This window comes from Bufo gargarizans, chromosome 8, assembly GCF_014858855.1.
Source record: "Bufo gargarizans isolate SCDJY-AF-19 chromosome 8, ASM1485885v1, whole genome shotgun sequence".
Classification (NCBI taxonomy): domain Eukaryota; kingdom Metazoa; phylum Chordata; class Amphibia; order Anura; family Bufonidae; genus Bufo; species Bufo gargarizans.
In genome coordinates, this window is record NC_058087.1 from 118879436 (window position 1) to 118903976 (window position 24541).

The window sequence follows — 24541 nt, forward strand, 5'->3', positions numbered from 1 at the left end:
GCTCATATGAATCTGAGAAAGGAGCCACTTTAGATGAAGTAAGTGAATTGTAAACCCCCTACAGTTCATTAGTTAGAAACATACAAAGAACAAAAAAATAACTTGGACAACCCCTTTAAATGGACTTTTGAAGTGTGGCGACATTTTCTGGTACGGGCCCGTCGTCATATTATTGTACTTAAAACCTGATGTATCTAGACAGTGCTAAGCATTTTATTCCAAGACAAGCATGGTGAGCCTTGTTTTTCACCATCTTTAATTTTGTCGTAACATATCGTCCTGGGTCTGGTAATGTGAAAGCGTTGCTTTATCATTAATTTCAGTGCTAGGGATTCCGTTGAAACTAAACCTGTTAACATCCTTCCTCTTGGCATTGTCATTGCTGCTTTTAATCCTGATCTTGCTACCGAAATACACTGTTGTCAGGATTTTGCTCCCCATAATCCTTCTTCTAGTAAGTTGTTTGTTCCTCCAAGTCTTCATCTTAAGGTTTTGGAAAAGTCTCATGGTTCTGTGCTTGCAGGTCATCCTGGGATTGCTGGTACTAGACATCTGGTTTCCAGATCCTACTGGTGGCCTACTTGGTCCCGAGATGTGACTGCCTTTGTCTCTGCCTGTTAGGTCTGCATGAGGGCCAAGGTACCCAGGAGACGTCCTGCTGCGGGCTTACTTTGTCCCTTGCCCATCCTACAGAGACCTTGGACTTACATCTCTATTGATTTCATACCAGACTTTCCTTCCTTTCAGGGGAAGACGATCATCTGAGTAGTCATTGACAGATTTTCTAAAATTTTCCATCTGGTTGGGTCAAAGAGGCTCCCTGATGCTAAGAAATTAGAAATGTTATTTATTGATAATATTCTTACATTTCATGGGATACCCGAGTCCATTGTCTCTGATAGAGGGGCACAGTTTGTCACAAAATTCTGTAGAAAATTACGCAAAAAGTTGGGGACCAAACTGTTCTTCTCTTCGGTGTTCAATCCAGAGACAAATGGACAAACTGAAAGGCTCAACCAGATGTTAGAACAATTTCTGAGATGCTTGGTTTCTGACTGTTAAAACATAGAAAAGGATTCTGTCGCTTGCAGAGTTTGCTCATGTCAGTTCCTCACCTTTTATTTGTAATTATGGGTTTACCTAATGTTTTTTTATCAGTATCTGGGTTACGTTTTGTTGGTCCGGCGGTGGATGCCATCATGAATGATCTGTGCACAGTTTGGGCCCAGGTTCGCAAGAACCCGGAGAAAGCTCAATTCATCAGTCAATGCAAGCCATTAAAAGTTTCTCAAGTCCGAAAACTTTGTGTTTGGAGAACTTGTCTGGCTTTCCACAAATAATTTGCTTCTCAGGTTACCACATGGTAAACTTGCTCCTAAGTTTATTGGCACTTATAAGATCATATCAATAATAAACCCAGTATTTTCCACCTTCAATTACCATCCTTGCTCAGGGTACATAATGTTTTCCATAAATCATTACTAATATTATATATACAGTACAGACCAAAAGTTTGGACACACCTTCTCATTCAAAGAGTTTTCTTTATTTTCAGGACTATGAAAATTGTAGATTCACACTGAAGGCATCAAAACTATGAATTAACACATGTGGAATTATATACATAACAAAAAAGTGTGAAACAACTGAAAATGTCATATTCTAGGTTCTTCAAAGTAGCCACCTTTTGTTTTGATTACAGCTTTGCACACTCTTGGCATTCTCTTGATGAGCTTCAAGAGGTAGTCACCTGAAATGGTTTTCACTTCACAGGTGTGCCCTGTCAGGTTTAATAAGTGGGATTTCTTGCCTTATAAATGGGGTTGGGACCATCAGTTGCGTTAAGGAGAAGTCAGGTGGATACACAGCTGATAGTCCTACTGAATAGACTGTTAGCTGCTTTTTCTTGCCATAATACAAATTCTAAGTAAAGAAAAACAAGTGGCCATCATTACTTTAAGAAATGAAGGTCAGTCAGTCCGAAAAATTGGGAAAACTTTGAAAGTAAGGGCTATTTGACCATGAAGGAGAGTGATGGGATGCTGCGCCAGATGACCTGGCCTCCACAGTGACCGGACCTGAACCCAGTCGAGATGGTTTGGGGTGACCGCAGAGTGAAGGCAAAAGGGCCAACAAGTGCTAAGCATCTCTGGGAACTCCTTCAAGACTGTTGGAAGACCATTTCAGGTGACTACCTCTTGAAGCTCATCAAGAGAATGCCAAGAGTGTGCAAAGCAGTGATCAAAGCAAAAGGTGGCTACTTTGAAGAACCTAGAATATGACATATTTTCAGTTGTTTCACACTTTTTTGTTATGTATATAATTCCACATGTGTTAATTCATAGTTTTGATGCCTTCATAGTCATGAAAATAAAGAAAACTCTTTGAATGAGAAGGTGTGTCCAAACTTTTGGTCTGTACTGTGAATATATATATTGCATTCCATAGAAGTCTCAGTGCGGTTACTGTATGATCTTTAATAAGTGGATTTTGCTACTGATATGACACATTAGTGTTGAACTCCACAGATTTTATCCTGTATGTGTGAATCTACCATAGGTCACCTTTAAAGGGGTTGTCTCACCTTCATAGTACTCCTTTCAGTCTATTCCTTCACCTCCAAGAAGCATTTCTTCAATATATTTATAGTATTTAAACAGGATGTAAATCCTGTTATTGACATATTTATACCCCGATTTTACATGCTCGTCTCTAGGGGTTACAACCACCTCTACTATGTTAGTAGGGGAAGCCTACTTCTTCTTCTCATCTCCGGCTGCCGAGGATGATTATCACAGTTACAGGGCGTTCGCTATGGATGGGAGAGCATAATGACATGATCAGTGGGGGGAGGAGAGCATAATACAGACATGAATAATAGAGGGGGATGGGAGAGCATAATAATGACATGATCAGTGTGTGGAGGGGGGAGATCATAATACAGACATGAATAATGAAAGGGGATGGGAGAGCATAATAATGAGATGATCAGTGGTGGAGGGGGGGAAGCATAATACAGACATGAATAATGGAGGAGGGGGGCCAATACATTTGAGCAGATAGGACATAAAACTATATTGCAGGGAGGCAGTGACAGGGAAAATAGCAAATAGTCAGAGTAAACTATGTGTTGATGACAGGAGGGGGAACTTTTACAGAACACACAGAATAGATTGTGACAAGCCACTTACCATTGGATGTCACGATCTGCTCTGCTGTTCTGCTGCTCTTCCAGAGGCTGAAACATAACCTCCTAGTAAACCGTGTGTTGATGACAGGAGGGGGAACTTTTACACTATAACTTTTACAATAGATCGTGACAAGCAACTTACCATTGGATGTCACGGTCTGCTCTGCGGTTCTGCTGCTCTTCCAGAGGCTGAAACATAATCTCCTAGTAAACTATGTGTTGATGACAGGAGGCGGAACTTTTATACAGCACACAGAACAGATCATGTCAAGCAACTTACCATTGGATTTCACGATCTGCTGTGCAGCTCTCCCTGAGGCTGAATCTCCTCCGACAGCCTCGGGAGCGAGCACGTACAGACAAGGGGAGGGGTTACTTCCTCCCTGCCAGGCTTGCTGTGCTTTTCATCATAGACCTCAGCTCCACCCCCAGCAAGCAGGGAAGAGAGGCCCTGAGAGCAGTGAAGCAGCCAGCAACTAGGGAGGTGAGACAATCGCTTTAAGTTCACGTAAAAGCATCCAAGGAAATAAAAAAATGTATATAATCTTTACCTCATGAGCAGTAGAAATATTTACAGTGTTAATACTGTTTTTTTAACCTTTTTGAAAAAATCATTATCATGCCTGCTTACAAATATGAGTACTTTATCATTTTGTTTTTTTCCCTACAGGTCAGCTGTAAAATATCGCAGTTCATCCACTTTTATCTGATGGGATGCAATTATTTTTGGATGCTTTGTGAAGGAATATATTTACATACTCTTATAGTAGTTGCTGTATTTGCAGAAAAACAGCACTTGATTTGGTACTACTTACTTGGATGGGGTATGTAATTGTAACTTTAATTATCAGCTATTTGTACTTGCTATACATTCACTTTGCTCATACCCAGTGCTAAATCATATTAGTTTTGACTATAATTACTATACTATAGATTAGTGGCTCATGAACAGTCAGTAGTGAAAGCAGCAGCGCAAGCGCGAGAATATCAGGGCTGGGTGGGATCTCAAGCCCCATCAATCAAGCAGCAGGGGGAAGCTTCTTTAGCAGTGGTGACAGCCCCTCACAGGTGAGAAACTCTTGACGTTGAGACTAATCAGTTTATATAAATCAATTCACTTATCCCCGCTATAGAGTAAAGCATTTCCTTTTACCATGGTAAACATTGTAGGGCAGAACTAGGTTTGAAACCTTCAGGGTAATGACACACAATGCAGTTTTTCCATGCAAAATCTGCAGTGTAATTCAGTACCAACAAAGCTTTTACTAATCTAAAAAAAACTAAGGTTTTTAATAAGGTTTTACTAATCTCATTACCTGTGGTGTGACTTTTAAAATCCGCAGCATTTCAATTGTTTGTGCTTTTCTGCGACTGATGTTATGTAGTTTCCCCATAGACTTTAATAGGATTATTAAAGTACACAGAAAATATGCACCAGAAACTGCACAAAATGGGCTATAGTGCCAGTTTGTGTGTGTGTGTTTTTATCACATTTTTAATGCTGTTTTCATGCAGATTTTCTGCATACAAATCTGCACCATATGCAGGTAGCCTCACAGTCCCCCTACACTACAGAACTTTACTAATAATATAATAATAAAAACTTGCTTCCTCTGATATGGTCCCTTGTTTGGGTTTCAGTAAAATGCATAATTATATCTTTTTAGGCCAGGGACAGATGCAAGTGTTTACAATCTTTCAGTAGTGTTGTAGAATATGTTGTCAGTAGAAGCAGGGTGGATTTCTAATGATGTATTCGGTGGAATAGAATATATTATACTGATAACCTAGTACAGTGTTTAGTCACAAATAATAAAGAAGTGCAGTGACTTGCTGCAAAAGTATTCAACCCCCCTGACTTTTTTCATATTTTGTTACATTACAGCCTTAAGTTCAATGTTTTATAATATGAATTTTATGTGATGGATCAGAACACAATAGTCTAAGTTGGTGAAGTGAAATGAGAAAAATATATAAATAAAACTATTTTTTAGAAATAGAAAACAGAAAATTGGCATGTGCGTTTGTATTCACCCCCTTTGTTAGGCAGCCCATAAAAAGCTCTGGTGCAACCAGTTACCTTCAGAAGTCACATAATTAGTGAAATGATGTCCACCTGTGTGCAATCTAAGTGTCACATGATCTGTCATTACATATACACACCTTTTTTTAAAGGCCCCAGAGGCTGCAACGCCTAAGCAAGAGGCATCACTAACCAAACACTGCCATGAAGACCAAGGAACTCTCCAAACAAGTAAGGGACAATGTTGTTGAGAAGTACAAGTCAGGGTTAGGTTATAAAAAAAATATCAAAATCTTTGATGATCCCCAGGGGCACCATCAAATCTATCATAACCAAATGGAAAGAACATGGCACAACAACAAACCTGCCAGGAGACTGCCGCCCACCAAAACTCTGTCCGGTGCAAACCCAACACATCACTTCACCCAAAGAACACCATCCCCACAGTGAAACATGGTGGTGGCAGCATCATGCTGTGCGGATGTTTTTTAGCAGCCAGGACTGGGAAACTGGTCAGAGTTGAGGGAAAGATGGATGGTGCTAATTACAGGGATATTCTTGAGTAAAACCTGTAACACTCTGTGCGTGATTTGAGGCTAGGACAGAGGTTCAACTTCCAGCAGGACAATGACCCCAAACAGACTGCTAAATCAACACTTGAGTGGTTTAACGGGAAACATGTAAATGTGTTGGAATGGCCTAGTCAAAGTCCAGATCTCAATCCAATAGAAAATCTGTGGTCAGACATAAAGATTGCTGTTCACAAGCGCAAACCATCCAACTTGAAGGAGCTGGAGCAGTTTTCCAAGGAGGAATGGGCAATAATCCCAGTGGTAAGATATGGCAAACTCATAGAGACTTATCCAAAGCGACTTGGAGCTGTGATTGCCCCAAAAGGTGGCTCTACAAAGTATTGACTTTAGGGGTGTGAATAGTTATGCACATTGACCTTTTCTGTTATTTTGTCATATTTGTTGTTTGCTTCACAATAAAAATAAACAAACATCTTTAAAGTTGTAGGCATAGTAACATAGTACATAAGGCCGAAAAAAGACATTTGTCCATCCAGTTCATCCTACAAGTTATTCCCGAGGAAGGCAAAATAAAACAACTGTAAAGTAGAAGCCAATTTTCCCCACTTTAGGGGAATAAAAAATTCCTTCCCGCCTCCAATCAGGCAATCAGAATAACTCCCTGGATCAATGACCCCTCTCTAGTAGCTATAGCCTGTAATATTATTACACTCCAGAAATACATCCAGGCCCCTCTTGAATTCCTTTATTGTACTCACCATCACCACCTCCTCAGGCAGAGAGTTCCATAGTCTCACTGCTCTTACCGTAAAGAATCCTCTTCTATGTTTGTGTACAAACCTTCTTTCCTCCAGATGCAGAGGATGTCCCCTCGTCACAGTCCTGGGGATAAATAGATGATGGGATAGATCTCTGTACTGACCCCTGATATATTTATACATAGTAGTTAGATCTCCGCTCAGTCGTCTTATTTCTAAAGTGAAAAACCCTAATTTTGGTAATCTTTCAGGGTACTGTAGTTCACCCATTTCAGTTATTACTTTAGTTTACAGGAGACCAGAACTGTACACAGTACTCAATGTGTGGTCTGACTAGCGATTTGTAAAGTGGTGGGACTATGTTCTCATCACGGGCATCTATGCCCCTTTTGATGCAATCCATTATCTTATTGGCCTTGGCAGCAGCTGCCTGACACTGGTTTTTGCAGCTTAGTTTCCTGTTTATTAAAATTCCTAGCTCTTTTTCCATGTCAGTGTTACCGAGTGTTTGACCATTTAGTATGTACGGGTGACTTGCATTATTCCTTCCCATGTGCATAACCTTACATTTGTCAGTGTTAAACCTCATCTGCCACTTATCTGCCCAAGCCTCCAATCTATCCAGTTCCCTCTGTAGTAGTATACTGTCCTCTTCAGTGTTAATTACTTTACACAGTTTAGTGTCATCTGCGAAAATTGATACTTTACTATGCAAGCCTTCTACAAGATCATTAATAAATATATTGAAGAGAATAGGGCCCGATACTGACTTCTGAGGTACCTCACTAGTGACAGTGACCCAATCTGAGTGTGTACCGTTAATAACCACCCTGTTTTCTATCATTGAGCCAGTTACTTATCCACATACAGACGTTTTCTCCCAGTCCGTGTCCAGGCATGTTCTGTAAATTAAATGATGCAAATCCTCAAACAATCCATGTTAATTCCAGGTTGTGAGGCACCAAAATATGAAAAAAGTCAAAGGGGGGGATACTTTTGCAAGGCACCGTATACACAATTTCAGTACCCTGGTATTATTGTAATTTATATAGTATCAACCAATTGATGAACTATTGGTATATACAGTACAGTGATTCCTTCCTGGTGATAATATGGCTTTTAGGTTGGTCAGTCTCAGGTCACATAGCATTTAAAGGGGTAGTCTAAAATAAAACTCATATTATTTTTACCTTTCATATTATACTGACCATTCTCTGTGGTGCTGGTCTGGTCCTCCTGCCACTGCATCTTTATGACACATGACCAATCTCTGTTTTCAGTGCTAGACTGCTGAGGACATTACTTGTCTTACATAATTATCACTTGGATATTGTAACAACATAGGAAAAAGACTAAGGGAAAAAAGAAGCATAAGTGGTGAAGGGAGAGGGAGGGAAGCAACACGATTTCCAAGGAGAAGTAAAAAGAAGGCTTAACCTCTTAAGGACACATGACGTACCGGTGCGTCATGTATGGTTCCGATCACTGCCGCCGGGCGGGCGGTGATCGGAACCCGGTGCCTGCTCAATTCATTGAGCAGGCACCTATGCTAAATGCGCCGGGGGTCCCCCTAAACAGTGCCATCCACAGATCCCCCCTAAAGAGTGCCATCCACAGATCCCACCCCTCCCGTAAACAGTGCCATGATGGCACTGTTTAGGGGAGGGGGATCTGTGGATGGCACTGTTTAGGGGAGGGGGATCTGTGGATGGGACTGTTTAGGGGGGAGATCTGTGGATGGCACTGTTTAGGGGATCTGTGGATGGCACTGTTTAGGGGGAGATCTGTGGATGGCACTGTTTAGGGGGATCTGTGGATGGCACTGTTTAGGGGAGGGGGATCTGTGGATGGCACTGTTTAGGGGGGATCTGTGGATGGCACTGTAGGGGGATCTGTGGACGCAGAGAGGGGGGAGGGGTTTGGCCGCTCTGTGATTGGTCATCTAGGAGCCGAGGGAGGGGAGGGACGCAGGGAGGGGGGGGGCGGGGTTTGACCATTCACAGAGAGGCCAAACCCCCTAAACAGTGCCATCCACAGATCCCCCCCTAAACAGTGCCATCCACAGATCCCCCCTAAAGAGTGCCATCCACAGATCCCCCCCCCCTCCCCTAAACAGTGCCATGATGGCACTGTTTAGGGGAGGGGGATCTGTGGATGGCACTGTTTAGGGGAGGGGGATCTGTGGATGGCACTGTTTAGGGGAGGGGGATCTGTGGATGGCACTGTTTAGGGGAGGGGGATCTGTGGATGGCACTGTTTAGGGGAGGGGGATCTGTGGATGGCACTGTTTAGGGGAGGGGGATCTGTGGATGGCACTGTTTAGGGGAGGGGGATCTGTGGATTGCACTGTTTAGGGGAGGGGGATCTGTGGATGGGACTGTTTAGGGGGGAGATCTGTGGATGGCACTGTTTAGGGGGGGATCTGTGGATGGCACTGTTTAGGGGATCTGTGGATGGCACTGTTTAGGGGGGAGATCTGTGGATGGCACTGTTTAGGGGAGGGGGTATCTGTGGATGGCACTGTTTAGGGGGGATCTGTGGATGGCACTGCCATCCACAGATCCCCCTACAGTGCCATCCACAGATCCCCCTCCCCGACGCTCACAGCAGTATATTTATAAACTAATCAGTAACTACTTTAACTTTAATCATTGCTCATTGCTGAGCTCTTTGCTTGGATTATTTGGATATCTTACTTTGTCTTAGCTCAGGTGTTCCGTTAAAAGTTGGTACATGTTAAAAGTTGGTACCCTCGTCACTTCCGGTACTGACGTCAGGTTGAAACGAAGGTCTGAGCTGAGAGCTCGGCTCCTCATTGGCTGACGCAAAGGCGTGTTGGCGCTTGCGCAGACGCAACATTGGTACCATGATTTCACATGTAGCGGCTGTGAACGCGCAGAGGGAGGGAGGGAACCTTGGATTTACGGCCAACCGCGCATGCGCGAATAGAGGGGGGGCGGGGTTTGGCCGGTCTGTGATTGGTCATTGGGGTACCATAATATAACGGTGCACATCATGCCTAGGAGCCGAGGGACGGAGGGGAGAGGGACGCAGAGAGGGGGGAGGGGTTTGGCCGCTCTGTGATTGGTCATTAGGGGTATCATAATTTAACGGTGCACATCATGTCTAGGAGCCGAGGGAGGGGAGGGACGCAGGGAGGGGGGGCGGGGTTTAACCATTCACAGAGGCCAAACCCCGCCCCCTGCCTGCGTCCCTCCCCTCCCTCCCTCGGCTCCTAGGCATGATGTGCACCATTAAATTATGTTACCCCCAATGACCAATCACAGAGCGGCCAAACCCCCCCCCCCCCCTTTCTCGCGTCCCTCCCCTTCCTCAGGTCATATAAACCAAAATTTTACATTGCGGCCAAATCTATTCGCGCATGCGTGGTGGGCCGTAAATCCAAGGTTCCCTCCCTCTGCGCGTTCACAGCCGCTACATGTGAAATCATGGTACCCATGTTGCGTCTGCGCAAGCGCCAACACGCCTTTGCGTCAGCCAATGAGGAGCCGAGCTCTCAGCTCAGCCCTTCGTTTCAAACTGACGTCAGTACCGGAAGTGACGAGGGAACCAACTTTTAACGGAACACCGCCGCCGCCTGCAGTGCACAAGTATTGTAAACTACCCCTCCAGGGCTTTACTCATTATTTCCTGGGGAGCCCTGTGCAATTGCGACCGCTGCGACCCCTATAGCTACGCCACTGCCATCACCACTAAGGATCGCCTCTGATTGGTCTGTGGGCGGGACGGCGGCAGATTCAAAAGATTCAGGCGCTCCTCTCCTCCCCCTTTTATGTTTCGGAGGAGAGAGGAGCTGCCTGCACGTGTCGTCAGTCTGTGCCAGCATCGCCCCATCTGTGCTACCCAGGACCCGATCTGTGCCCCAGCACCCCCCATCTGAACAGCAAGTACATAGGGAAAGTTTGGGTTAGGCAGGGAAAAAAAGGGAAAGTTAGTTTATTCAACTTTGATTGCATCACCCACAGCACAGCTGTGTGACCCTAGACCCCCCCAGGGGTGCTGCCGCTTGCCCCCCCCCCCCCCACACCCCACACACACTTTTTTGGGGTGCAGCATTTTTTGTTTTGTTTTTTTGTTTGTTTTTTTACATTTTTTGGCCTTTTTTTGTTATTTTTTTTATTTTTTTCTGTTAGTTTTAGGGTTAAGTCCGCGAACACCCGTGCCCCCACACACACGCACACAAAATAAAGATTTCCACACACGCACATACACACGCAGACACACACTCCCCTATGGCCCGCCGGACGTTCTCGGCTGAGGAGGCATACGCCCAGCTTGCCTATGACTCGAAGAGTCCCATTGAGAACGAGGATGACCCCACATTCCTGTTGTCATCCGCGTCCTCCTCATCATCCAGCGATGATGATGAGCCCCCAAGGCGGCGGAGACGCCGCCAGGCAGAGCAAGGGGATCGCCATGTTAGCGACCCTGTGGCCCAGCCTGGTACGAGCAGCTCTGGGGCTCGTACTGCTTTTCCGGCCCACCAGTTAAATCCACCGGAGTACCCTGCCGGTGAACTAGTCTGGTGTAGCCCAGAGCGATATGAGCCCGTGATTCCTGATTTTGTAGGTCAATCAGGAATCCAGATTTCCACAGTGGGCTACACTGAATATGACTTTTTTTTTTCATTATTTCAGTGACCCATTGGTAAATCTGATGGTGAAGCAGACGAATCTGTACGCCCAACAGTTCATTGCTCAACACCCGGGCTGCTTTTTGGCCAGGTGTCACGACCCTTGGCCATGGTCGTGACTCCTTGGGAGCCGCATGCTGTTGCCCGCGGTTTGCCGTTGTCAACCGCAGCTGGGAGCACTTAGTTGTTTGCCTCAGGTGCGGTTGCCGCGGACAATAGGCATGCGTGCGGTTGCCCTTGGCAACGTGTTTTATGTGCACTCCCTTTGTCGTTTTGTGGTGCACGAGGTTATGTGTTGTATGCACGTAGACACCTCCCTTCACCTGTGGTTGTCCGCGGCAACGTCTGTTGTTGTATGCATGTGGTGGCAGGGTCTCGGCCTGCGGGCTTTTCCCCAGTACATGGTGGCCACGCATGCCGTTGCTGGCGGTAACAGGTGAGTGGGTTGGTGTGGGTTATGTATTATGTGCACTTCCCCTTATATGTGTGTTTTCCCTTCTGTGTGCTGGAAGGGTTAACTTCCTTCCCAGTGTGTGTGATGTCACTGGGTGTGGTTGACTGGTGGGTGTGGCCTTTTGGCCTATATAGCCTGAGTCTCTTGCAGGCTTCAGTAGGTTGCTCTCAGCCATGCTGGCTGGAGCAGCCTCCTGTCTCCTCCATCTGCCTGGTGAGGACCATCCTTCTGGTCATAAAACCTTTGTCAGTAAATTCTATGGTCTTGTTCTCCTTCTCGCTCATGATTTCCTCCATCAGACGGACAAGCTTGTCGTCCTTCTCGCCCTCGTTGCACACGTCCACTATCTGCAGGATGTTGTGGTTGGCACTCAGTTCCAGGGCACCAATGTTTATGTGAACATAGTCCTTTAAGAAGTCTTCTGCCAGCTGCCGCACCTCCTTTGGCCATGTGGCGCTCCACACCAGACCAGAGCTCCACGGCAATACCATCAAACGATCTCCTTCAAAGGTCAGAATAGCACTGGAAGTAAGGACTATATCTGGCCTTTGAAGGAGGGGTGTAGTTTCTTAGATGGGGTCATTTTTAGGGAGTTTCTACTCCAGGGGTGCATCAGTGGTGTTGAAACAGGACACGGTGTAAATAAACCAGTCCATAAAAATCAGCCCTCCAAAAACCAAACGGCACACCTTTCACTCTACGCCCCGCTGTGTGGCCGTACAGTAGTTTACGGCCACATATTGGGTGTTTCTGTAAACGGCAGAGTCAAGGCAATAAAGATACAGTCTTGTTTGGCTGTTAACCCTTGCTTTGTTAGTGGAAAAAATGGGTTAAAATGGAAAATTAGGCAAAAAAATGAAATTCTCAAATTTCATTCCCATTTGCCAATAACTCTTGTGCAACACCTAAAGGGTTAACGACGTATGTAAAAATTTGAATACCTTGAGGGGTGTAGTTTCTTAGATGGGGTAATTTTTGGGTGGTTTCTATTATGTAAGCCTCACAAAGTGACTTCAGACCTGAACTGGTCCCTAAAAATTGAGTTTTTGTAAATTTCAGAAAAATTTCAAGATTTGATTCTAAACTTCTAAGCCTTGTAACATCCCCAAAAAATAAAATATAATTCCCAAAATTCTACAAACATGAAGTAGACATATGGGGAATGTAAAGTCATCACAATTTTTGGGGGTATTACTATGTATTACAGAAGTAGAGAAACTGAAACTTTCAAATTTGAAATTTTTTCCACATTTTTGGTAAATTAGGTAATTTTTTGTGGAAAAAATTTTTTTGTTTGACTTCATTTTACCAGTGTCATGAAGTACAATATGTGACGAAAAGACAATCTCAGAATGGCCTGGATAAGTCAAAGCATTTTAAAGTTATCAGCACTTAAAGTGACACTGGTCAGATTTGCAAAAAATGGCCTGGTCCATAAGGGGTTCCTATCACCTTTGCAAAAAATGGCCTGGTCCATAAGGGGTTCCTATCACCTCGTTTTGACATAATTAGCTATCAGACACTAACAATCCGCTAGTGTCTGCTCTACCAAACAATGCTATTATAATACCTTTATGTGCAGCCGTTTGCCTAATTTTTTTCCGTGATATGCTAATGAGCCTCTAGATGCTATGGGAGCGTCTTTTCAGCACCTAGAGGCTCGGTCTACTCACACAAAATGCCGCCCAGCGTGTCCCTCCAGCCCGCCCATCTCCTCTGGAATGCGATCCTCCCTCTGAGCCAGCGGCCGAATTCTCGCGCCTGCGCCATGCGCGTCTGTATTCGGCGCAGGCGCAGTGACTGTCTGAACGCTCTCTCCGCCGGCATCTCCAATGCGCCATCTGTTCCTCTGAGCACTCAGACGTAATCGGCACGAATCGCTAGTGTCTGAGAGCTAATTATGTCAGAACAAGGTATTAGGAACCCTTTAAGGTGAAATAAGGCTGTGTCCCTATGGGGTTAACAAAGACTATATTAGTAAGTGCCATATACGCTTCTTACAAACACATTGGTTAGCAGTAGCCAAAAAGTGGCCAACCCCTTTAACTGTAATTTACCACTAGCAAGAAGTACAGTGTGTCATGAGAAAACAGTCTAAGGCAAATGTGACAAAAAGAGTACAACTACTTTGCGACAATGCTAGGTGTCGCACTGCGACTGCGACGCGAGAGTCGTACAAAAATCCACTTTGTAGGAGGGTGGGGGAGGAAAACTGGAGTAGCTTTTGTATACAAAAGTGTTAGGTTTAAGGATGAGACAAATTCATCTGAGAATTGGGCTCATTTGAGAATTGTAGCTGAATTGAGCCTTCCTGGATTTGTAGATGAGTATACTCTGGTCAGCGTGGAACTGAAGTTCTTTGGGCCTAGACTGCAAAGAGTGAGAGATCATTTCTAGTAGCAAGTTGTTTAATGAGGTGCCAACTTTTCTTCTGGATTTTTACAGCTATGTTCTCTTGATAAGATGGTGATGGACCCCATATCCTACTTGGCGCCACCCCCAGCTCCAAATGAAATTGCCTTCTGCACAATCTTAAGGGCGCTTTTTTAATGTAAGAATGCTTTAAAAAGAGAAGTGTTAATAGTTTATTTTTATCAATTATCAAAATACTAAGTGAATGAACAAAAGAGAAATCTACATCAAATCAATATTTGCTGTCACCAGCCTTTGCCTTCAAAACAACATCAAATCTTCTGGGTACACTTGCACACAGTTTTTGAAGGAACTCAGCAAGGGGGTTTGTTCCAAACACCTAACCACAGATCTTCTGTAAATTTAGGCTTGCTTAAAGGGGTATTCTGGTAGGTAAAAGTTATCCCCTACCCACCGAATAGGGGATAACTATCAGATCAGTGGGGACCCTACTGAAGGGGACACCCACCGATCATGAGAACGGGGGCCCCGTTCCCTCTACAGGCCCCCTGCTCCTTCTATGAAACGACATGTGCGTCTGCACAGCCCTGGTCATTTCTGGGGAGAAGCAGGGGGCTTGCAGGAGGTACGGGGCATCTTTCAGCCATGTCTCATCTCAGCAGAGTTTGCCACACAGACATTTTATAGTCCTCACATTTCCATCATCCTCCCCACCCTACCACCAGTATTTTTCCCACTGGGCTCTCCAATGCCCACAAATACTCTACTGCAGGAAAAAAAATGTCCCTTAGTAATAATTATGCCCCCCATAGTGTCCTCAATAACAAATATGCCCCAGCAATAACATACCCTGCTTAGTTCCCAAGTAATAATAATGTTCCATATTGTGCCTCCAGTAATGATAATGCCCCCACAGTTCCCCCAGTAATAAAAATGCCCCCAGTATTAACAATGCCCCATATTGTGCCTCCAGAAATAAATATGCCCTCTATTGTGCCCTCAATAATAATAATGCCCCCATATTCTGCCTCCAGTAAAAATTATGTGCCTCCAGTGATAATAGTGCTCCTTTTGTGCCCCCAGTAGTAATAATAGTGCCCCAAATTGCCCCCAGTAATGCCTTTCCCTGCTGTCTCCACTAATATCCCTTTAGTGCCTACAGTAATTCTCCCCCTCACTGCCCCCAGTAATATCCTTATAGTGCCCATAGTAATCCCCCCTCCCCACTGCCTCCTATGCTTGGAATGGGAGGAACCATAGGTCCTTTGGGACCCCAAGGGCAGAATAGTGTCTGGTGTGATTTCTATCTTCTTGTCCTATATCAAAGGCAGTATTCGTGTGCAGCAGCACATTAATCAGGGGCAGGGGTTGGCACAATGTGGCGTGATTACAACAGGTTCAGCGGCAGCCCGACGACCTCAGTACAATACACATTGCAGTCTTTAGGTAGCCCTGCTGCAATCTCATTATCATGCCACTGTGATCTTCTCATCATGCCACAATGTGCGAAGGGAAGGTCATCGCCAGTCCGGAGCCATGGATCAGCAACCTTCAGCACTCTAGCTGCTTCAAACATGCTCAGCTGTTCTTTGACTCCTATAAAAGTGAATGGAGCATTCTGCTTTTGTTCATTCACTTTGCATTTTGTTAATTAAAAACATAAACTGTTGATCCTTCTATTTTTGAAAGTGTCTGGTCGTAAAGGTCTTTTGAGTTCTGGTCACTAGGGTGTTAAACGGGTCCTGCGGGAGTAAAATATTGATGATCTCTCCTCAGAATATGTCATCAATTTTGAATCCGTGGGGTTCCTCCACCTGGCGCCAAGAGGATGCAGCACTCCAGTGAGTGCTGTAGCCTCTTCCGAGCATACCAGGCCACACGCTGTTCATTGTATAGTGGCTGTACTTTGTATTGTATATCAAGCCCTTTCACCTGAATAGGACTGAGCTGTGCCTAGGCCACATTACTGATGAACGTGACGTCACTGGCCTACAAAGAGGCAACGGTGCTCACCAAAATGCCGATGCTCTTCAAACAGCTGATTGGAAGGGGGTGCCTAGAGTGGCTGATCAGAAACTGATGAACTATTCTGAGAATAATCCATCAATATTAAACTCCTGGAAAACCCTTAAAATGAACCATCTGCATGTATTTGTGTTTTGAGTGTGTATATTTATATTTTGTACATTAAATTATTTAAATTTACAGGTTTTCCACTGATTCCTGCCTGTATACATGCTGTTGCAAGAACTTTGTATTATAATGACAAGTAAGCATCAAGTACTCTTCAAATAAAATATTATTTGCATATTCTTGAGAGATATATTATATATATATATATATATATATATATATATATATATTTATTTTTTGTGTAATATCTATTATTATTAATATCTCCTTTCAGCTGCTGGATTAGTTCTGACACACATTTACTCTATATCATTCACGGACCTATTTGTGCTGCACTGTTGGTATGTACAATTTTCTTTGACTATAATTGTATAATGGGTGTTGCCAGGGGCGTACCTAGAGCATTTGGCACCCGGGGCGAACCCTTTGTTTGGCACGCACCCCCCCAAGAAAGTTAAGAAAACATGCACACACTTTTTTCAATGTTTTCAATAATATTTATTACAAATTTTCGGATCCGCAAAACACATGCGGACGTCTGAATGGAGCCTTACAGGGGGGTGATCAATGACAGAGGGGTGATCACCCATATAGACTCCCTGATCACCTCTGTCATTGATCACCCCCCTGTAAGGCTCCATTCAGACATCCGCATGTGTTTTGCGGATCCGATCCATGTATCAGTGGATCCGTAAAAATCATACGGACCTCTGAATGGAGCCTTACAGGGGGGTGATCAATGACAGGGGGGTGATCAGGGAGTCTATATGGGATGATCAGGGGTGAAGGTCAGTGGTTCAAAAGGGGTTAATAAGTGACAGGGGGGGTGTAGTGTAGTGTAGTGGTGTTTTGTGGTACTTTACACAGCTACCTGTGTCCTCTGGTGGTCGATCCAAACAAAAGGGACACCAGAGGACCAGGTAGCAGGTATATTAGACGCTGTTATCAAAACAGCGTTTAATATACCTGTTAGGGGTTAAAAAAAAATCACATCTCCAGCCTGCCAGTGAGCGATCGCCGCTGGCAGGCTGGAGATCCGCTCGCTAACGCTTACCTTCCGTTCCTGTGAGCGCGCGCGCCTGTGTGCGCGCGTTCACAGGAAATCTCGCGTCTCGCGAGATGACGCGTATATGCGTCGCTGTGCGCAGCGCTGCCACCTCCGTACCGCACATCTGCGTTAGGCGGTCCGGAGGTGGTTAATAAAATAAAAACCTGCACCCCCTTAAAAAAAAATCACTTTCCATCTGCACCAAAAAGAAAAAAAATCCAAATCCCCATCAATAAAATGAACAAATCCTGCACCCCCCCCCTTAATTACACCCTCTCTTCTCCCCTTAATTACACCCCCTCCCTTAATAACACCCCCCCTTAATTACACGGTACACCCCGACCCCCTCTTAATTACACAATTATTTACTTTACTTGTGTGTGTCTCACATTTATTTTGCTGATGCCCCCCGCCGTCCGACCGCTGCGCTGGTATAATAGATGGATGGGATCCTTCTGATCCGTTAAGGCGGCGGTGCGGCATCAGCGTCGTGACGTCGATATGTTGCGCGCCGCCGCCGCAATAATCCTTCTTCCACCGGACCGAAGCCGGTGCCTGGCGCCGAGTCGCGTCGCACGGTCGCAGCAGTGGATGGAGCCGGGGACGGGTGACTCCGGCGTCAGCACCTCCCTTGTGAGTGGCACCCGGGGCGGCCGCCCCCCCCCCCCCCCCCTTGGTACGCCACTGGGTGTTGCTGTGATTAGAGTTAACAGTATTATACAGCCTGATGTGGCTGACAATTGACATTGAATGCTTCCCTCCCGGCAATCGCTTGCTCACTAGCAGAGGAGATGTCTGCTATTACATGCAGTGATCTCCTCCGCAGCATGGGGAGGAGCGATTGCTATGCCATTGCTCGTCCCCATGCTGTATAGTGTTTTGCCAGCGATATATTGTTATTAGACACCATGATCTGCTGCCTGCAAACTAAAATGTAACACGTCAAAAGATTTGGATTGCCCGATGATCATGGGGCATTCGGCGGCAGTGTTACACTGCCAGAAGATCGCTAACAAGCATTCATGTGAATACTCGTTAGCAATTATCTGCCAAAGTGTAGTGTAGTGTAATACAGGCTTTGCATTGCACAATTACCTGGACAGTCTGATTACAATGGTGACATAAAGTTGATAGAATGGATGGAGAAGAAATGCTGCTTCTTTATCTGGTTGTTATCGGACAAGACAAATCAGTAGTAGCAGTGTCTGGTCTTTCGTTAAAATCCTGTAGAATGGACTGTAGTATTCAATGAGTTTCGTCAGAATTTAGATTTTTTTTTTGCCTTGTTTATGGACCTACCAATCTTTATGCATGCATGTACAGTAAATACTGCTTTATTCATTATATTTGTAGTGAGGTTTAAACTCTGTGAAAACATGAATTATATAATTATGGATTATCCTTTATTTTATTTTTTTCCTCCATTTTTTTTTTTAAAGGTAAACCTCTTTTTCCTGCTGAACATTGTACGTGTTCTGATAACAAAATTGAAAGTTACACATCAAGCTGAATCCAATCTCTACATGAAAGCTGTGAGGGCAACTCTCATCCTTGTGCCTCTTCTCGGAATCCAGTTTGTATTGCTGCCATGGAGACCAGGCGGACGAATAGCAGAAGAAGTATTTGACTATATTATGCATATTCTCATGAATTATCAGGTAATATATAGCAAAATATATACCAATCATAGTACCATTGACTGTTTGCTTTTCACATTTCATTGATGCTTCATGATCATTTTGAAAATTTAAAATGTACAATGTTCTGTATATTCCACTAAACATAAAGCGGCCAGGTTCTGTGAATGTGATACCCAGTTACATAATAATCTACTTTTTTAGGGGGAATCTTCATAGGATAGGGTGGACGATACACAAACATTCACTGTCACTCCCATTTACATTAGGGGAATCAGAAGTGGCACTGAAACAAACCACTTTTAAACAAAAGTCCAGCATCACATGGATTGTCTGGTTACTATTATACCTCTTTTAAAGATCTACTTCTTAAGCCGAATGCACGATCCAGAGTCGTCCGTAGTAACCCGGCCTGGATTCCTGCTGAGAGCAGGAGCGCGCGGCGTCATTGGTTGCTATGACGCCGTGTGCTTCATGCCGCCGCTGCACTACAGTAATACACTGGTATGAACTATAAGAGTGTATTATTGTAGTGCAGCGGCAGCATGAAATGCACGGCGTCATAGCAACCAATGACGCTGTGCACTCCTGCTCTCAGCAGGAATCCAGGCCGGGTTACCATTGAGCACCTGTCATGTTTCCTGAGGCTCTACAATGCCCAGACAGTAGAAACACCCCACAAATGACCCCATTTCAGAAAGTAGACACCCTAAGGTATTCGCTGATGGGCATAGTGAGTTCATGGAACTTTTTATTTTTTGTCACAAGTTAGCGGAAAATGAATATTATTTATTTATTTTTTATTTTTTCATGCCAGGACAGTAAAAATATCCCCACAAGTGACCCCATTTTGGAAAGAAGATACCCAAAGGTACTCCGTGAGGGGCATGGCGAGTTCCTAGATTATTTTTTTTTTGTCACAAGTTAGTGGAAAATGATTAAATTTTTTTTTCTTTTCTTACAAAGTCTCATATTCCACTAACTTGTGACAAAAAATAAAATTTTACATGAACTCGCCATGCCCCTCACGAAATACCTTGGGGGTGTCTTCTTTCCAAAATGGGGTCACTTGTGGGGTATTTATACTGCCCTGGCATTTTAGGGGACCTAAAGCGTGAAGTAGTTTGGAATCCAAATGTGTAAAAAATGACCTGTGAAATCGTAAAGATACTCATTGGAATTTTGGCCCCTTTGCGCTCTTAGGCTGCAAAAAAGTGTCACACATGTGGTATCGCCGTACTCAGGAGAAGTAGGGCAATGTTTTTTGGGGTGTATTTTTACATATACCCATGCTGGGTGAGAGAAATATCTCTGTAAAAGACAACTTTTCCCATTTATTTTATACAAAGTTGTCATTGTACAGAGATGTTTCTCTCACTCAGAATGGGTATATGTAAAAATACACCCCCCAAAACACATTGCCCTACTTCTCCTGAGTACGGCGATACCACATGTGTGACACTTTTTTGCTTCCTAGGTGCGCAAAGGGGCCCAAATTCCAATGAGTACCTTTTAGGAGGGCATTTTTAGACATTTGGATTCCAGACTTCTTCTCACGCTTTAGGGCCCCTAAAATGCCAGGGCAGTATAAATACCCCACAAGTGACCCCATTTTGGAAAGAAAACACCCAAAGGTACTCCGTGAGGGGCATGGCGAGTTCCTAGAATATATTTTATATTTTTTGGCACACGTTAGCGGAGTTTTTTTTTTCTCTTACAAAGTCTCATATTCCACCAACTTGTGACAAAAAATAAAATTGTACATGAACTCGCCATGCCCCTTATTGGGATGTCTTCTTTCCAAAATGGGGTCACATGTGGGGTATTTATACTGCCCTGGCATTTTAGGGGCCTTAAAGCGTGAGAAGAAGTCTGGAATATTAATGTCTAAAAAATTTTACACATTTGGATTCCGTGGGGGGGTATGGTGAGTTCATGTGAGATTTTATTTTTTGACACAAGTTAGTGGAATATGAGACTTAAGAAAAAATAAAAAATAAAAAAATTTCCGCTAACTTGTGCCAAAAAAAAAATCTTCTATGAACTCGCCACGCCCTTCAAAAGTGATCTTTATAGCGCTGCAGCGATTTTATGGTGTTTTTGCATCAAAAAAAAAATCTGTCACTGCGGTGTGGCGGACTGAACGCAAGTGTGTGCACAAGATCAGGCCTGATCAGGCGAACACTGCGTTTTTTCTAGAGCCTATAGAACATGTCCTATTCTTGTCAGCAATTGCGGACAAGAAAAGGCATTTTCTATATAGTTCTGGCAATGTGCGGATCCGCAAAATGCGGAAAGCACATTGCCAGTGTCCGTGTTTTGGGGGTAGTGTAGTGTGGTGCTTGGTGGTACTTACAGAGCTGCCTGTGTCCTCTGGTGGTCGATCCAAGCAAAAGGGACCACCAGAGGACCAGGTAGCAGGTATATTAGACGCTGTTAACAGACGCTAGCAGGCTGTAGATCAACTTGCTTACCTTGCGATCCTGTGAATGCGCGCTCACAGGAAATCTTGCGTCTCGCGAGATGACGCGCCGATGCGTCACGGAGGAACAAACCGCCCGCAGGACGCATCCCTGCGTTAGGTGGTCGGGAGAAGGTTAAGACAGATAGTGATACCTCACAAAATAGTTATTACTTTACATTTTCCATGTTTCTACTTTATGTTGGCATCATTTTGTAAACGTCATCTTATTTTTTAAAAGGCATTGGAAGGCTTAGAATTGTAGGAACGAAGAGGCAATTCTTAAATTTTTTTAATAACATTTCCAAAACCCACTTTTTTAAGGACCAGTTCAGTTATGAAGTCACTTTGAGAGGCTTGCATATTACAAACCACCCATAATTGACCCCATTTTAGAAATTACATTCCTCAAGAATTAAAGGAAAATGGAGATTACATTTTTAAATTTCACTTTTTTGGCAGATTTTCCATGTTAATCAATTTTTTCCTGTAAAACAGCAAGGGTTAAAAGCCAAACTTAACTCTATCTGTTACCCTGATTCTGCAGTTCGCAGAAGCACCCCATGTGTGGTCATGAACTGCTGAATAGGCGCACAGCAGGGCTTAGAAAGAAAGGAGTGCCATATGGTTTTTGGAGGGCAGATTTTGCTGGATTGAATTTTAGGCACTATGACATACATAAGATTTTTAATTATTTACTTTTACGTTTTTTGTGAGGCAAGGTAACCAAAAAATGGCTGTGCTGGCACAGATATTATTTTCAGTTTTTTATGATGTTCACCTGACAGGTTAGATTATGTGCTATTTTCATAGAGCAGGTTGTTACGGACACATTGATACAAATTATGTAAAAAAAAAAAAAAAAAAAATTGGGGGTTTCAGTTTCCATCATAAATTGAAAAGAAAAGAAATCGTGTTTTTGTGTGTCCATTTCCTGTTAGCCATATATTTTTTTTATTTTTGGTGGAATTGTCTCATGTAGAGGCTCAGTTTTAGTGGGATGAGATGATAGTAGGATTGGTACTATTTTGGTACTATATTGGACTTTTTGATCGCTTGATATTACACTTTTTGTGATGTAAGGTGAAAAAAAATGGCTTTTTGGGCACTCTGCTGCTACCGCTTGGTCATCCTGGGGGAGGCTTGGGTTCCGCTCAACCATCCTGAATTGGGGGAATCTATGACTGTGGGGGGGGGTTACAGGGACTCCACAACCGCACAGCCCCTTTCTCCTTATCACTCACTGACAGGTTGAGAAGATCGGAGCTGCGCTGTTGGATTTGAGCCTGCTGCGGTTGGTCAGTCAAATCTGACTGACCAATCACAGCTATCGAAAGGCAGGAACCAATCTGATTGGGCACCTGCCGGGTGCCCAGACAAATCAGCTGTCCATGACACCTGTTTGCATGCCGGTGTCACTACATGTATACTTGCGGTGACACTTTGATTTCACAACGTAGTGTGTACGTCATGATGTACACATTATGTCATAGTTATTAAGGGGGTTAAACAATGACCATAAAACTGATGGCAACTGCCTCAAAGGCTTCCTACTGGGCTTAGTACACCTTTAACAAGTTGGGATTGTGCCAGGTAGAGAAGAAAAAGAAAATACATCCCGCATGGGGCATCTTACACAATTTGCTAGAAAAACCACTACCCTGATGGTCCTTCTCGGCACTGACGCTGAGAATGCCTTTGATAGAGTAGACTGGTAATTTATGGACTTAGTGCTGAAACAAAATGTTATCCCTACCAATTTTCTTCAGGCTATCCTCTCTATGTATTCTTCATCTACGGCAAGAGTCCTAGTTGGAACCCTATCTGGAACCCATTTTTCAAGCTTTGCGAGAGGATAATAGACTAGAAGGGCTCCACATTGGAACTGTTGGCCTTTGCTGATGACCTATTGATTATCATTACCAACCCAGTGAAAGCTTTTCTGGCTATTGAGGAGCTGGTCCAACTTTAAAATAAATGTAGATAAAGTCACTATAGTGCTGTTGATCAATCCAAAATGTTAATAAACCTCAAACCTGCATATTTAAGAAACTAAAAGTGAGGTTTGGGTTTCTTTGGCAACTATTAGTATGCAGAATTATTATGTAACTAATTAAAAAAGGAACATTTTCCAATCTCACTTGTTTATTTTAATCTGTTAAAAGGGTTATCTGGGTTTAGAGCTGAACCCGGACATAACCTGTTCTTCACCCCTCCAGTCCCTCTGAGTGGAGCATTGGAATATTACATGCTCCACTGCTCCCTCTGCATCATGCAGGGCAGGGGCTGTTTGCTTACATCTTTACACTGCTAGGCGTACCGTTACCGGCTCTTATGGACAGCCTATAGTACTGCCCTAGGCTGGGATACATATGACTTTTTGATCACTTTTTATTCAAATTTTTGTTTTGGGAAGTGAGGTGACAAAAACAGCAATTCCGTCGTTGTTTTTTTGAGGAGTTTCTGTCACCAGATTTTAACCTATTAAGCTAGCTAACATTAGCGATGTGCTAATGTCAGCTAAACTTAACGCCTATTCCTACTACTCCTAATTAGCCTCTAGAGGCTCCGTTCTCCCACCTTTGTCGCCTCCCTCCAAGTCCTGATTGACAGGTCCAGGCAGCACTCGCATCTGTCTGCCATCCCTTTGCTCTGGTAAAATCCCTGCTCCTAGAGGCTAACAACAACCCCCCCCCCCCCCCCCGCTCCTAGAGGCTAATTAGCATATTTTAAAAGTTTGATTTATAGTGTAACGGGGGCATAGATAAAAGTAGGAATAGGCTAGTTAGCTTTAGTTGACATTAGCACATCACTAATGTCAGCTAGCTTAGGCTACTTTCACACTTGCGGCAGTGTGATCCAGCGGGCAGTTCCGTCGTCAGAACTACCCGCCGCATCCGCCGATCTGCCGCTGACTGAAAGCATTTGTGAGACTGATCCGGATGCAGATCCGTCTCACAAATGCATTGCAAGGACGGATCCATCTCTCCGCTTGTCATGCGGACCGACGGATCCGTTTTGTAAATTTCTTCACATTTTTCCCGATATGCGCATGCCGGAACGACGGATCCGGCATTCCTGTATTCTGAATGTCGGATCTGGCGCTAATACATTCCTATGAGAAAAAATGCCGGATCAGGCAATTCAGGCAAGTCTTCAGTTTTTTTCGCTGGAGAGAAAACCGTAGCATGCTGCGGTTTTCTTTTGCCTGATGCAAACTGAACGGATTACTCTCCATTCAGAATGCATGGGGATAAAACTGATCAGTTCTTTTCCG

The 24541-nt window shown here is 44.0% G+C and overlaps 1 protein-coding gene and 1 long non-coding RNA gene across 6 annotated transcripts in view; one reads left to right on the top strand and one right to left on the bottom strand.

The window, feature by feature from the left end:
• Positions 1 to 24541, top strand: part of CALCRL (calcitonin receptor like receptor) — a 472379-nt gene that overhangs the window by 361818 nt on the left and 86020 nt on the right. For all 4 annotated transcript variants that reach the window (XM_044302866.1, XM_044302867.1, XM_044302868.1 and 1 more), the window contains 4 exons: positions 3861 to 4014; positions 16194 to 16254; positions 16393 to 16459; positions 18606 to 18824. In XM_044302866.1, coding sequence (XP_044158801.1) covers positions 3861 to 4014; positions 16194 to 16254; positions 16393 to 16459; positions 18606 to 18824 — 501 coding nt within the window. The remainder of the gene's footprint in view (positions 1 to 3860; positions 4015 to 16193; positions 16255 to 16392; positions 16460 to 18605; positions 18825 to 24541) is intronic.
• Positions 190 to 3539, bottom strand: LOC122944513. Of its 2 annotated transcripts, XR_006391025.1 has the most exons (5): positions 3471 to 3539; positions 3333 to 3379; positions 3192 to 3238; positions 2585 to 2812; positions 190 to 1055 (listed from the first exon to the last, which is right to left on the bottom strand). It is a non-coding gene; the product is annotated as an uncharacterized LOC122944513 (long non-coding RNA). The 2 variants fall into 2 exon arrangements; XR_006391024.1 differs by lacking the exon at positions 190 to 1055 and having other exon boundaries at positions 2441 to 2812.